This window comes from Notechis scutatus, chromosome 1 (assembly GCF_049901735.1).
Source record: "Notechis scutatus isolate UNSWTSFEM ecotype Mainland chromosome 1, rNotScu1.2, whole genome shotgun sequence".
In the NCBI taxonomy this organism is placed as follows: domain Eukaryota; kingdom Metazoa; phylum Chordata; class Lepidosauria; order Squamata; family Elapidae; genus Notechis; species Notechis scutatus.
Window position 1 is genome coordinate 254,314,771 of NC_142009.1, and position 16,916 is coordinate 254,331,686.

The window sequence follows — 16,916 nt, forward strand, 5'->3', positions numbered from 1 at the left end:
ATAGCTAGATGAGAAGCTTTGTGGAATACTATAATGAGCCATATATGGCATTTTCCCCACTATCAGCTGTGCAAATTTTATTTTACACTCCTGGAAGTTCACACTCATTAATTCTTTTCCATACTATGCTTGAATGCACCCTATTGTTGTTTGAAGCTGAACAGTTGTTGATAGTTAAATATCAAGTTTAACTCCCTGGGAATCACTAGCTTACAACTTAATTCTCACACCAATTGTCCAGACTGTTTCTACAAACAGCAAGCAAACTCCCAAGCAAATTCTGGAAAGAATATGGATCCAACAGATGCCTAGAACAGACTGTTTTATCAGTTTTCTGGCTTTGCAAGGTTTATATTACCTGCCAGGCAAAAAATGACCAAGGAGTCTTTTGAGTCTGAGAGGACCACAGTCCAATTATTGTTCAATCATATGCATGGGGATGTTATAAGCTTGGAAAATTCCTGGTTATAATGAATAATATAACAGCATGCCATGTTCCTGACTGTCATTTTAGTGTGGCCTTCAAACCCAGGACAAGATACCAGGGTAATCCAGTGCCACATCTGAGATTGCACACTCAGTCATGGTGGACTGGAACATTTGATCAGTAAGACAGAATTCCACAGATTAACATTACTCTATTCCTATGCCCTCCAATGCTAGCCTACTATATCACAAGGTAAGTTTTTTTTTTTTTTTAACAAAAGGCTGGGAGTAATGAATCTCTCCCTTTCTATCAGTTGGGTATTTGACTGAAGCTAACCAATGCTTTCACTGAAGATTGCATCCCGAATAAAATGCTTTACTAGCAATTGATTTTTGCTTTTGCTTTTTAAGTAACTGGCTGATACCTTCCTGCTTTGTTAGCCCTATGTTTTATATTGAACAGTGGTATAATGATTTCTTTAGAAAAATCCATTTATTCAACAATACTACCTTTCTCTTTCTGTTCATTGCTCTTGGTGCTTTATTATTGCCCAAAAGCTATACATTTGCATGTAACAAAGATAAATACAAACAAAATACTTTTGAAAGGAGACATTTCAAAGACAAGGATTGAAGTCTATACATTCATCCATAAATTGTTTCAAGATGTGTTGCCTACTCACAGATATATTCTGTTCACATTCTCAGTTCTTTTGCCATTGCTTTTAATCACACTAATATGTTGATTAAAGTAAGTTTTTAATTTTCATGTCTTTGTAAGCAAACTCAATATGAAGCAATGCAAAATTTGGATAGTAATTCAAATAAACACTCTGATCTGAAAGATATGATCACATCAATTTACATTGGATTTTACTTTCTTCAGCATTTCTCTTTTAAAAACAAACTTGATATGGACTGCTGTTCAAAGATGGGAAAGTAAAGAAAATCCTGATGGACAAATCTAAATCTTTCAACATATTATAATCAGGCTTTTAAATACTAAGTGTTGATGTTATATGAAGTAATATAATACAGTGGCCTCAATTTATGTTAATACTGTTGTTGGATCATAACAATTTGATTCCTTTAAAAATGTTTTTGTCTCTAGAATCTGTGAGAAGATATGCTATTAAATTTATGAACGTGTTTATTATGAAGGTTTTGCAACTAATTTGTGAAGTTCATGCTTCTGTTGACACCTCAGAATCTTACCTGTGCTCTCATTCATGCAAATGAACAGCTATAAAAAGATAAATGAGAAACTTGTGCAGTAGAATCGAAAATAGAAAGAAAGAAAATAAGAAAAGAGCTACTTTTACTGAGGGAAAAGAGCTACTTTTACTGTTTCAATCAATCAATAACTAAATAAATAAATACATCTGTTGGTTTTAGAAGATGTTGGCAGTTTTCTTTTTTTCACATTTCCAAAATAATAAAAAATGTTTAAAATATCTAAACAAGATACGGGAGAAGATTAAGAAAATTCCTTGTTGGCAAGGAAAAGCATTACATGATCAATTTCTACAAAAGATTGAGGGGAAACTGGATAAAAATAATACTTGGCAATGTCTGATAACTGGAACATTAAAAACAAAACAAAACTGAAGGCTTAATTTTGGCTGTTCAAGAATAAACTATTTGAACTAATGAAATCAAGGCCAGAATTGAAAAATTACCCAATGATTCAAGTGCAGATTGTGCAAAGAAGCAGAAGTAGTAGATGACATCCATTTTTATGAAATTATGCATATTGACAACATTTCCATCTGTCAATCACAAAAAGTCACACTGTTGGATCCATATCTACACTATGAGGAAATTATGATATCCTGGGTTTTGGGGAAGAACTTGATGCATATGAAGGTCAAGACCAGCTAAATAATTGTCAGCTGTGATTTTACATTGTTGTGTATTATAACAACAACTACAACAATCATCATCATCATCACAAACTAAATGAAATTTTTTAGGATAGCAAATATTAACTACTCATTATCCTAATTAATGTTAACAGAAAGTCTTGTTTAAACTTCAAGAGATAGTTTTCATTTATATTTTAATTTACATTATCTTCTTTGTGGTAACTTTTGAAGGTCAGTTTTTTTTTTAAAAAAAAACCTGGGTAACAAAGCTTATTACATTAGCTTTCCACTGATCAGTAGAAAATGTCAGGTTTCTGCTAAGGCTTTCAGATAGGAATGACATACATATGTACCATTAGAAACTATCTGGATTATAGTTCAATTCTCTAAGTTATTTCTTAAATACTGCAGGATAAAGCAATCCATTGATGATGAACAATGTTTTCCGCATTTTTGTGGCCAAGAATTCAATACGTTTCTATTATAATGCTTAGATGTACAATCCAGAATCAAATTGAAAAAGTTTAGTTGCTCAATGCAATTAAGATATTCCAGGTTCATTTCTAATGAATGTTCCTAAGTCATATCAGAGAAAGAATAGTCATATACATTACCATCCTATTAGTTTTGATGTCCTTTTATGCTAGAAAATTACTTTGGAACATAGGTTTATTGATTTGATTTTACTCAATAATAGCTCTGGCTGATCTACAAGTTAAAAATAACTGCAGTATGAAAAATCAAAACAACAACAAAATAATTATAATGGTGAAACATATGCCATAGCAAACCAACATCGTAAAATTTGGATAGACATCCATCCCACCAACTTATCATAGAACTTGAGGTAAAAAGTCAAGGCTTGAAGATTTAAGTAAAGAACTGATGAATTTGGATAATTTTAACCCTTGAGTTGTGGTCTGGAAAGGTGATAACCAACTTCTTGAATTGGATGCAGAACCTCACTGGTAACTGCTCTGCTCATGTAGCAGAGGTGCTACATGAGCATAACAAGGTGTGCTCAAAACTGTTTGCACCACTATATTTTGGACTTCCTGTAACTCTTAATGACCTTCAAGAACATCCTAATCTATAACACCTTGCAGTAATCCACGTGTGGTGATTAGTGATTCAGTGACTATGACAAGTGATTCATGATCCAGGAAAGAATATACCGCATTTGGTCTTCCTGGCCACAGCTGTCACATGGCCTGCTTTTTTTAAAATGCAAGCAGAAGAACCTTTTAGTATAAAATGATATTTTATTCCAAAAATTGTACTATAATATATGGTTCTTTTTAGATGCTTTATTTAAGTACTCATCCTGAGTAGCTTTATTAAGCTGAGTAGCTTTATGCTTTATTAAGCATATCATTTTGAAACAAAGATGATAAAATCATAGGAAGATTTTCAGAAATTAGAACATGACCTATATTAGAAATTAGAACATGATTAATATATTTTGCTGCATCTTTGTTTATAAAGCAACTAGATAATGAATGATTAATTTGAAGTTTTAGGCACTCAGTTAAAGTGATTCACCTGAATATCTTGCTAAATATGAAGGGAAATTTACCATTCAATGACTCAGTACTGAAGGCAGTTGTTGTATTTAATCCTGCAGGGAAAGAAAGTCTGAGCTATTCATTGGTAGAGAATCTTCTGGAATAATTTCCTACTATGTGACAAAAGTAAACAAAATTATATGATATTCACATGGTCTCAAAATTTAATAGATTTACTTATCAGCTGCTTGAAGAAAGCAAATTTGACATTAATATTAGCATTAGCTATCATGATTGTAAGATTTAGCTGCTGGGCAATCATTATTTACATAATTTTTCATTTGTGAAATATGTGTTTTTCTTTTCAAAATTTTCTGTGAAATAGCCCCCAGAATAATTACTAAAATACATAACTAGAAACAATTGAATCAAGGTACTCTTTAAAGATAGCAAAGAATGACATGCTATAGCCAAAGTATATGCAAAATGCACAGATATTTGAAACAGTCTGTGATGACTTCAAACAACTTTTTTTAAACAGTTCAGTTGTACTGAATGGCAACTAAATTAACTTAATCACTCAGAAAATGAGATTCCTATAGAATTTTGCAGAAAAAAAAGGAAGCCTCTTAAAAATTAAGGAGGGCAAGTTCTGTTTTAGCCTTTTTAGTCCTCACCCAATTTTTGATGTATTTATTTGTTTGCACTCAGGACATTCTGCTCTCATAAGCCAATCCTTCGTTCAGCCTCAGACATATAGTCTAGTTCTGTGGCAATGGAACTGGAGCCAGAATGTATAATGGGGGCAGGAAGGAATAAAACATGTTGCAGATTGTACAACTCACAGTTCTTTGAAAGAAATATGTGTTTGTTTTTAATCCTGATTTGTTGGTGCATATATATTTGTCTTCTTAATATTTATTATAAACAAAAGACAAAAGAAAAACAGCAACTCTAATTTAAGAAAACAAAAAGCAAAAACCTCAGGGGGCTCTGTTTGATAAATAAATTGGTAGATTTGCTTTCAGAATTATTTTTTCTAAGTTTCAGTTTTGTTTTGTTTATACTGTATATACAGAATAAATAAATGATATACATTCTACACAAATTCACAGAACTTTGGCCTGTTCTTACAAGACATGCTTTAGAAGTGGCCTAATTCTTACAAATATCTCAATCTAATCTAATCTAATCTAATCTAATCTAATCTAAGCTAATCTAATCTAATCTATCTGTCTATCTATCTCAGAACAATATTCTGCCGAAAGTTTGTATCTGAATTGAGGCTTATCATATCTCTATAGGGACAAAATGCATCTTAAAAGCAATTCCTTGTCATGAATGGTATAACTGTTAGATGTGAGAAACTTTCCTAACAGAGATTCCAAACAGAGATTCATAGCCACAGCTTGGAAATATTGCCTAAAAGAATTATTTTTAAGAAAAAAGAAAAAAAAAGAGATGTTTCACTAAGGACTGTTATAGAGAAGTAAATAAAAAGTATACACATTAAGAAAGTCTGAGTTTTGTACTTTATATGAGAGAATTCCCCACCCCAATTCTTACATTTATATTGTCTTTTCCAGGGGTGGGATTCTACCTGGTCAGACCGGTTCCATAGAACCGGTTGTTATGATTCTACCCAGTTTGGAGAACCGGCAAATTGTGCCCCTGGTTGGCCCCTCCCTTCCCCGCCCACTCACTCCTTACCTGGCATGTGCGCCATCAAACTTGCCTGCTGTTTGATAAGTTGCTATTTTTCCTTTTTTTCCCCCAACCATCAGCTGTTCTGCTGTGCCGGGAGATTTAGATTAGCTAGAAAGCAGGAAATTGTTGGATTTCTTGCTTTCTAGTAATGTAAAAGCAGAGCTGAATCTTCCTTAGGACTGAAGCTTCTATTTTTCAGTGCAGACTCAGCTAGCAGATTTCAGAATAGTAGATCTCTGAGTGAATCTGTGATTCTGTGAGCACTGTCTGCTTCGCCTGATTTTGGGTAAAAGTTGCTCTTTTTTATAAAAAAAATTCAATATTTACATACATGGTATGTTGTGAGTTAATTTTGTGAGTTCACTTACAAGAAAATTTTATGAGTTTGCTTGCAAGCAAATTTTATGTGACAGACTCAGCTAGCAGATTGCTGAATGGTAGATCTCTGAGTGAATCTGTGATTCTGTGAACAACTTGATCTGCCTGCCTGCTTTGCCTGATTTTGGGTAAAAGTTGCATTTTTATATAAAAAATTCAATATTTACATAAATATTTATAATATTTACATACAAGTCACATCCAGATAGTCACATGACCACCAAGCCACACCCATAAATTAGGCCACTCCCACAGAACTAGTTGTTAAAGACCCCTGGTCTTTTCTTTTCTTTAGATAAGAATATTCTGAACAAAAGGTCAAAACCTGAATTTAAATTAGGATATTATGATAAATGAAATGATCAGCAGCAGTTCCATTTTTAGCAAACAAAAATGATTTATTTAAAAAATAGATTGTAATTTCAAGAATAAATAGAGATTATTGCCATATATTCCAAAAGTAATGAAAGTAGAGCAGATCAATTGTTTAGCAATAAGGGCTGAACTAAGATAACAGTCCAACATTGATCATATAGATTAGTGATTAGAGGTATTGCTCCATTCATGTTTTTCCTGTGTTTAATTCTCATTTAGTTGCTTGCTATTCAGTTGCTTTTCTCCAAAAATGTAAAACTGCCACAACAGTATCAATTCAAAAGTATCATCTCTTTCTTTATTCCCCCCCGCCACACACAAACCTCTTACAACAGTAGTATCATCTTTTATTTGCCATATTTTAATGATATTCTAAAGACATCATTAAAAAGCTCTTTGTCTGGAGTTTTTTCGGATTAGAAAAAGAAGTATAAACAGGAAAGTTTCAAAAGGATGGAGAAATGCTTAATAATAAAGCAACAGCACTCCACAACAATAAGAGAGTTCATAACCACCAACAGAAGAAATTCTAAAACTTTTTCTTCTTTTTCTCTCCCCCCTACCCATTTGTATTTTTAATTTGTTAGAGGCTATCTATTTTCTATTTTTTTAAAAAAAATAATAATTGTGCATGCAGTCATTATCCTGAGAATAAGGTAGAAAGATCCCTTTTCAAAGAGAGAGAGAATAAAATGTAGGAAATGTCCATGCACATATTGGAGAACTGCATTAAATGATGAAAGAATGGATTCCCTTAAGACAAAAACAGCAACGTAGCTTTTCTGATTCTACACTCTCCATCATTAAAAGGTATTGATTTTTTAAATTAAAAAAAAAAACAGGATTGTCATGAACATTTAACAAAATTAAATACAAAGTGAATGTATTCCTTTTAAGTAGCTTCTCCTATCATTTTAACTACTTGTTTCAGACTGCTCTCTCTGTTGTTGATATGTAATTCTTACTAAATTAAAAGTAGCTAATACAATCCTTTATTTCAGATGTCAACTGTTGATCTAGTCAGCCAAATTCTTTTGCGTGTACACTAGCTACAATGTTTGAGCATAAAAATGTTCCAGAAGTCATGGATGCTCTAACACTGGAAGTTTTAAAGAAGAGATTGGACAATCATTCAGATAATCATTTGTCTGAAACGGTACAGATTTCCTGCTTGAGCATGGGCTTGGACTCCAAGACCTCCAAGCAGGGGTGGGATGCTACTGGTTCTGCCCAGTTCTAAAGACCTAGTAGCTCTGAAGAGCAGCAGCACTGAACCGGTTCTGTGTTTGCTGCTCTTTGGCCCACCTGCCTGCCCGGGCTCTTATCTGTCCTTTATTTTCTGCTTTTTCAACCTCAGCTGCTTTCCGCAGCACAACTAAGGTTGAAAAAGCAGGAAAAAAGAAGCTTTTCAAATGCTGTGCACCCGCGCTTAGCACTTTTCAGCTGTCTGGGCAGCACAGTTGAAGTTTATTTTACACGTGCGCACAGAGTGCAAAACATAGTCACCAAACTGGTAGTAACACCGGTTGAATCCCACTGCTACCTCCAAGGTTGCTTGTAACCTGTTATTCTGATAACTTTTGGTCATCTTTATATTTTTCAAGTTAACTAACCTTAAGACATATAAAGAACTGTTCCATTCCTTCAATTTCACCTTTTTGGTATTTTTTTTTTGTCTAAAAATGAATTGATACAGTATGTGTACTTTTAAAAATATGGCAGTGACCATTATAAATGTAATACTTGTGAATCTTGCTACTTTTGAGAAGCAGCAACTAGATTGGCTTGTCTTGCAGATAGTATTATTTCAAGATGTTTTTCATCCAATTTATATCTTATAAATTATAAGATAGTATAATAGTTTAATGATATAATTTGGTTGTGTTGAGTATAATTCAAACCTGGATCATTACTTACTGAGAACAAGTACTACAGTAGAAGACTTCAAGAATTGTAACTCTGGGTAATATATATTTACAATAAGATGTCTACGAACAAAGCAGCAAATTCATGACCCATTTTTCCCAGATCTATTCATGACATGGTCTAGTGTCAGCAATATCTCACAAGCAATCACATTTCTTAGTGAAAGATATTGAAGAAACGTGTCATGAATTACAATCTATTTATTGATTATTCTGAACCCCAGAGAGAAAGTTTACAATGGTGTTTCAGAAATGTTGCCTAAGGAGACATGTTAAAATGTATCTAGGAGACATTGTTAAGCATTGCTTAAAAGGAAAAAAATTCTGAAGAAGAACTTTGGCAACAGAAAGAAAAGATAGTACCAATGATATTAGGTACCTTGGGTGAAATCTCAAAACATCTGGAATACCACTTGAAAATCACTGGCATTGGCAAAATTACCATCAGTCAATTGAAAAAAGCATCTTTTCTTACATTTAATATAAGTACAGTTAATAAAATAAATACAATTTACAATGCAGTCAATTACAAAAGGCCATACCGTTGGATCTGCATATATACTATACTGATACATTATAACATCCTAGGTTGCTGGGAAAATCTCAGTGCAAATTTTGCAAATAGAAAACAACTCCAAAAGTTGCCTATACATCATGGCTGAAGCATATTGCTTAGCATAAAATTATCAATTGCATAGTGACACAGCAATCACAATTATCCTTGGGAACCATATTCAGCTACAATCACAATACATGTATGGCATTTTACTGCTCATATAGTATATTAGAAGAGTATTTAAAGTTTCTGTGTGCTGCACTACTTAAAAAAATCAAAATAAAAGATAATTTTTGTAGCTCAGGGTTGAAATGAGGTGTCCTTGGTACTCTCTGAGCTTGATTGTTTTTTTGAAGATGTTTCATTACCCAAACTAGGTAACAGTGCACTGATGATATTGACTAGTTGGGGTGATGAAATGTCTGCAGGAAAACAACCAAGCTCAGAGAACACCAAGAACCCCTCAATTCAAAAAACAAAAAACAAAACAAAACAAAACTAATATATAACAGTAATATAACAGAATTGTGTCAAGGCCAACATGTGCCATTGATTTAATGGCAACCATTAACAGATAACCTTTTGGTGGATAATACTTTTTTAAAATAAGTACAATGAATAGGATCTGAATTTATAGCTATGACCTTGTCTGGACTCAGAATTTAAACAGGGAAATCCTAGCAATTACTTGAAAGGAAATTTCCTAGCTGAGACTTTCAGGGCAAAATATTAGGAAGTAAACAAAACAAACAAACAAACAAACAATCTGGAAGAAAGCACTGGCAAACTATTTTGGTAGAATTGTAACAAAACAGTATGAATGTTTGTTTTGTATGAGGTCACCAAGACCTCATACATTTAACTGATAAGAAATTTTATTGTAGTAATGAATGAAATAGTATAGAATCGATTATTATTGTTATAATACATTTCCATAATGTCCTATATATAGCAAATGAGAAACGTATAGCCGATGATAAATAACCTCAAATCCTATTTAAACAAACAAACAAAGCTCAGGGACAATAAAGATAGTTTTAGTGCTGCTTTAAAAATTTCTCCTGTTTTAATAAAATTGTGGTCCTATTTTGATAGAATATTGAGACAAACTTCCATTAAAAAAGCAAAGCCAGATACCTTGGTGTTTGTCACTTGAAATGGAGATTTTGAACCATTTGTAAAAGAAGATGTTTGTCTCTCGATTGATCTTGAAGGGATTATATTGGCCGTAGGAGACTGATTGTGTAAAACAGATGAGAGGCATAGTTGTACAGTTTCCTTCAGAGCTTTCAACTGTGATTCCTGGGGAGAAATGTCACAGGATTATAAGGAATAATTTACTCAGACTTTAACAAAATCCTAATTTCAACCAAACCACCTTCACCAAGTAAATGATCAGATACAATGTAGGAAGAATAGATAAGTATACATTGTTCGTCACCTCAGCTGCCCAAGGACCACTCCCTGTGAAAGGAAAGGTATAGTACAACAACTGTTGCAAACAACATTGGATAAGCTAGATCAGAAGTGTTAAATTCACAAAACTATGGCAGCATCATGTGATGTAACGGGATTCCCCCCTTGCTAAACTGGGTGTGGGCGTGGCCAGCACGTGACGCATCCGCGGAGTTTGACGCTCAAGCTAGACAAAATGGTGAATAACTCACACACTGAACCATAATATGGTTAGTTTGCTTTGGCTTAGCATGCAACACAATTATATTTAGTGTTCACTATGAACCTGCCCATTGTATCTTTTTCAATACTGCATAGATGAAAGAAATAATGGCTTAGTGGGATGTCTGGAGTCGACATGGTAGCTTTCACTTTTCAAAAGAAACATTCATTACATGTAAAATCAAAATTATGGCTATGATTTTACAAGAATAAGATTTTTAGTTCTGAATTAGGGTGCCCAAAAGCTGGGAGCTCGTGGATATACTCAGAAGAGGACTTACTTTGTCAAGAGCTGCTTTTTCCAATTCCTCCTTTGCAATTGCTAGTTTTTGTTCCAAGTCTGTAAGCTGCTGTGCCTGTGGAAAATTTAAAAAAACAAATTATCTAGTATAAATTATGAACCAATTTTTCACCCACTAAACTTATCTAACATAACTGGAAGAAGAATAAGGTAACTAAAATAGATCAAATGCTGAGGAAAAAATCTTAACAATGTAATAATTTCTTTAGGGAATATCGGGGAGCGTAAAGGAAAGACATAAAAAGGAAGAATTTAAAATCCTTTTCTGATGACTATTTTATTTCGAGTTTCAATGGACCAAAAATAGTCCATCTTATGTTTAAATATTTAGAAATTTCATTGAAACACATATTTGGTAAAGCTTTCATAACTTTGGATCACTGGAAAACATTGTATTCATAAAAAAGACTATAATTCACATACATGTGAAAGACAACTTTTCTCCATTCTTTTTTTTTTAAAACAACATAAAAGAACTGAAAGAACATATGGAAAAGTGTTTGCTTAACTTTTTCCATATGCTGCATCATGAGTCTCCCTATTTTATTCTTGTCCCATGTATTGGAATATTGCATATATCAATTAGGAGTCATAATTTGAAAAAGGTAAAAAAAAAATTCCTGCGACTTTTCTTTTTTGGATACCCTGGTTTGTAAGAGGTATGTTAATTATTTAATAACTTTTCCTTCACCCCAGATAGACTGTGATTTCATTTTGCATAATCAACTGCTTTGAATACTTTGCAACATTTCTGACTGTCTTCTGAGCATGAAAAAACTGCTACTTCAGTTGGCCAGTAATTTTATAAAAGATTTATGGGGACATACCAGGCTTTCAAATGGCTTGTGGAAAATCTGCCTTTTGGGACAAAACTGACAGTACAACATTCTGTCTATTGATATCAATGCATTCCATCTAAGTATGGAATGAATTTGCACATGATTGAGCATGCAAAAAAAAATCCAGATTATATTATCCACATTATTAGCAACTTGTGATATTAGTGAATCAATCTCTAATGCATCATTGACAATAACACCAATACAGCCATTCCTTATAATGGTACACAGACCAATGCTCCTTGTTTGAGACTAGTATCATTGGGACTAAACCTATGCTTTGAAATTGGTTAATTATTACCCCAGCAACATGATCACTTGAGTCCTATACAGTCCATCCATGTTTAACTATCATATGTGAAAGAGAACCTGGGTACTATTTTTTTTAAATAAATATGACTACCACAGTGATTGGTAGGTAATCCCCCCCCAATTAAAATAATTTTATGGTTATATCTAATGTTTATATAAAAGAAATGGGGAAAGGATAGTGGACCAGATGGTTATGTTGGCTGTAAGAAATTTTTATATGACACTGGACATTTTTAGCATATGAATTGCTTTGCAAGGTTTTATCTCACGTCATAAAGGACATTGCATTTAGGACTCTTCGCTAAACATTGCCAAACAAGCAATTACTAGAGTCCGTTGCTAATTTTTCCCAAAGTTGCCACCATCCAGATGTCTGACTTTCATATTTCCTTTATAAAATTATAGGAAGAGAAAGTTTCATCCTTTACATTTTAATGTGCCATTATGATAAACCAATGGATGGAAGAAAAAACTGGAATGGCTTACCTTCTATCACAAATTAACAAAACATTCAAAGCAAAATAAATATAAAACTAATTTGGAATCCTTCTACATATATGGAAAGTAAATTAAAACAGTTAAGGGAAAAATTAGTTTTTTAGGCAATAGTGCAAAACTATTAAGGGATGCTTCATTTAATGAAAATGTGGGCACAGTACTTCTTGATAACTGCTTTATAGAGCAATATGATTCCCTGGCCAGTTTTTAAAACAAAGTGAAGTTAACACTTTTTTTTTTTACCTTGTGTCACTCTGAGCCTCTCATCCAGTTTTTCTAGCAACTAGGAGAACTAAACAAGAAGCTTCAAATGTAAAGTACTTTGTTGAGGAGAATTGTGTCACATCCTTGAATGTACAAGAGGAACTGCAATGCATCAGAGGCCCCCAGGGTCCTTATTTGGGTAAAACTCAGCTCTTTAGTACAGGCCTAGAGACTTAGGGTCCCAAAAAAATAACCAGGCTCACATGATGGCTGCTCTCAAACCATGCAAGGCTGGACTAACTGACTAAAATTTAACTTTGTCAAATTTTCTGAATAGTTCAGTTAGCAGGTTTCAGAAATGAAAATCAGAATGAAGAGTCAAGTAATAGTTGCGAACTAAAATGAGGGGATGTTACTTTTAAAATTAAACAAGGGGGATTTTTGTTTGCAGAATAGTTAGAGAAAATGAAACATGAATAATTTCTGAATGTGTACAAACATGTACTAGAACAGTAATGAACTATTTGAATTTGTCCACACAAATAAATAAGAATTTAAAACATTTCTGGTGGGCAGTTTTGTATAATTGTAGGACTACTTTTGTGGCAAGTGTGCAGATATACCAATTTTACATGAATCACAATGCTCTAGGTGAAGTGCACATGTGTCCATCTTTAGTTTAAGTTCCAATAGGAAAGGTAAACTGAAAAAAGAGGATGATAGTTCAACTATGGTGTTGATGATGAGTCTATTCATACATATAGGTATATATTTTAACTTTTTTTTTATATTTGCTAAACTGGGAGAGATCATTTTTATTAAATCTGGAGGTGGCATTAAATTGGATATGTAGCTAGCAACCTAGTAGGCTGAAATAAAATTCAAAACAATTCTAATAGATTAGAAAACTGAGCTGAAAATAAAATATCAAAGTTGACAGAGAAAAAAAACATCTGCATAAAACGTATGCATATATTTTGGATGGAGGACACCTAGCTTTGTAATAGAATTAGTGAAAAAAGATATTGGGATAAGTGTATTAGAGGGGTCAATAAGTGTAATGTAGCTGGAAAAAAACATGGGAGTAAAAAAACACGTTTTATTATATTTTGGTCAGCCCTCACTCCCAAGATTGTTTGAATGTCTAGTTATCACACCATCAGACAATAAATAAGTTCATAAAAGGACAATAAGAATATCAAGAATAAATGAATAAAGTATAGATATAAAAGAACTCTTTAAATGTCCAAAATGCTATAGTGCAGATGAAATTCAACAGCTATTCTTTATCATTCTAGAGCTCAAGAGATGAACAAATGCTTTACAGAACGATATATTCTGATTCAGTAAAAGAAATAGCTTCATAGCAGTAAGAATAATTTGATGGTAGAATCAAAAGTTTTCCCCCAAAAATGATGAGATTACTTTAAAGGAATTATTTAAATGATAGCTAGATGTTCATATTTCAGAAATATTTTCCTTTGGATTCCTGAACAAGTGGTTGTACCCAATGATTTAAATAGTTTGATCACCCAATGGCCAAACTATTTTCTAAAGCCTAAAAAGGCAAGGCAAGAAGCTATGGATGAAAACTAATCAACGAGAGAAGCAATCTAAATAATTCCTAATGGTTAGACTTCAGAAGTTGTGGGTGCTCCATCACTGGAGGCTTTCAAAAAGAGGCTGGACAACCAATTGTCTGAAATCATATATGGCAGTAATGGCTAACCTTTTCTGGATCAAGTGCCCAAAGCGTGTGTGTGTGTGTACCTGAACCCCCAAAATGCAATGTGCCCCCACATATGCACACCCCACCCCACCCCGCATACACATACCCCCGCAAATTTGCACAGCCCCCATGCATGAGCCCCACCCCCTGCACATGCACAGCAGATACCCAAAGGCCAGCTGGCCAGTGGGAGGCGTACGTGCATGCACGTCAAAACTGAGCTGGGGCAATGGCTCACGTGCCATCAGAGAGGGCGTTGTGTGCCACCTCTGGCATGCGTGCCATAGGTTAACCATCACAGATATATGGTTTCCTGCTTGAGCAGGAGGTTGAACTAAAAAACCTCCAAGGTCCTTTCAACTCTATTATTCTATGTTCGAAATGGTTGTTTTCAATTCTATGAACTATCGTGATTGGACATTTAGGTAATCAGTAGGATTACAAGGGATTTTAACTGCTGATAGGTATGCTCCACTTATTACTAGGAATTGGTGCACCACACCCATGGAAGTTAGTTGGCGCAAATGGATTTGAATGTTTTTGCTAATATTTTTATAAACAATATGTACATCTGTTTTTGTTCATCTGTTGCTATAGAAGTGTATACCCAATTTAAAACAGTCAAATGTGGGAGGAGGCAAAAGTCAATAGATTTCACTGGCTTTGCAAGTTAGTCTCACATATTTAGTATGAGAATATCAGACTAGGGAACTTTGAATAGAGATTGGTAAAATAAAGTGAATTTCTTAATTCTTTTTTTGGTATCAAAACATCCAAAACTTCCATTCTGTTTTTCTTGTCTTAAAAATGTACCATACTTATAAAATTATTTTATTTGAAATAAAATAATTTTATTTTATTTTATTTGAAATTATTTGAAATTATTTGAAATTATTTTATAATTTCATGGGCAGGTTGGTTTACTTTGCCATGTAATTTTATAATTACATAATCCCAGGGTTGTGATTCTGCCAGTTCGGACCGGTTCAGGTGAACTCCTAGCTCCTATGATAAGCTGGCTCCAAACCTGTTCTCTCCAATGATCATATAGGCCTGTGTTAGGAATATAAGTCACCTAACAGCTATTTGGGTTAGAAATATATAAACTAGGATAAACATTTTAAAACTGTATCTTTAAGAGAATGCAAAACTGTAGTTGAGTGTGTTTTCTCAAACGGCCATAAGATGGAGCCAGAAACCTGGGTTGTTTTAGTCTCTTTTGTCTTAGTCTCAGAAGAGTCTCAGTGAAGTGAGTGAGTCTCTGTTTTTCCTTCTGTTGTAGAGTATTGCTGTTCCTCCATTTGTTCTAATTGACTGATATTTCTGGATTTAATGTAAGTCTGTTACTGAACTGTTTTTAAAACTGGAATTTGTTATTGGATTATCCCTGGATTGAAAAACTGACTGACTTACCTGTGAATGACTTTGGACTGCCTATTTTGAACTTTGCTTAAACCTTTATGCACAAGTAAAACCCTACATTTGCTGTACAGTGTATCTGTGTGTTGTGTGTGTATTATTCAAACGCTTCTCTCATATACGTCTCCCTGTATGCGCTCATTCTCCTAACGGGGAATTACCTCAACAGCCTGCCCAACAGCCCCTGAGCTGTTCTCACCTATATCTGCTCAGCATGGCAGAGCGGATTGCCACACCTCAGCTGTGTTACTTCTCTGAAGTAACATTGAAGGTAAGTAATTTTGACAGTTGTACATGCCTGTGCAGCGTGCATCTGTTGCATGGGCGCGCAAAGCACGTGGTTAATGAACTTATTTTTTACACTGGCAACATTCCACCACTGCATAATCCTAAACTTCCTCTAATTTAAGCCATTTATACATAGAAGCAAAAATTGTTTTTAATCAATGTTTTGTGTGTGTGTGTTTGTGTGATTACTTCTGATTGCCTTCTTTCTGAGCCAAAAATAATAAACCTAACATAATCTGTTTCACTCCTACAGAGCATACAATTTGTCATATAACAGATCAGTTTTGGAGTGAAGGTAAACATCCTATTTATAATTTAATCTCATTTAATAGCTATTAACCTGGTGCTGGGCACATTTATACATTTTCAACCACAATTTAAGTGATTGAGGCTAATGTCTGAATATCTTGCACAAATCCCATTTTGTTCACAGGCCATTGAGTCAAAAGGGTGGGAATATCAATCTTGCTGCCACTTTACTTGTATAACCATTTTACTTGCATCCTTGTAGTGAAAAGCTATTTGGTTGAAGAGATTGGTCATTTAGACATAAACAATGTTTAAAACATCAACCTTTCTTTTAAAAAAAGAAGAAAAATCACTAGATTATGGCAACCTTTATTCTTGGAGTCTTGTTCAAGGCTGTTGAGTGATGGAAAAAAATTGTAAATTACTGATTTTATAAATTATGGTGCTTAGGTTAGTGACTTGGACTTATGAATAGGTAAATTTTAGTCAATTGCTAGTTCAGTTTAATCCATCTCAGAAATTTGTTTTAAATTAAAGAGAAAGCAAGTGACCATATGCTATTCTGAGTCCTTGAATTGCAATAGAAATCTAAAAGGAATCTGGTATTATGTTTGTTTTAAAGCAAAATTAGTTTGTTCTAAATTCCTTTGAAAACACCATTAA

General features: G+C 33.8%; 1 protein-coding gene across 3 annotated transcripts in view; it reads right to left on the reverse strand.

Annotated features, from left to right (window-relative positions):
* LUZP2 (leucine zipper protein 2) overlaps nt 1-16,916 on the reverse strand; it is a 393,008-nt gene that overhangs the window by 64,103 nt on the left and 311,989 nt on the right. For 2 of the 3 annotated variants that reach the window (XM_026664758.2, XM_087951089.1), the window contains 2 exons: nt 10,696-10,770; nt 9,875-10,039 (listed from right to left, as the gene is read on the reverse strand). In XM_026664758.2, the coding sequence (XP_026520543.1) occupies nt 9,875-10,039; nt 10,696-10,770 (240 nt within the window). The remainder of the gene's footprint in view (nt 1-9,874; nt 10,040-10,695; nt 10,771-16,916) is intronic. The other variant, XM_087951090.1, reaches the window with a different exon arrangement.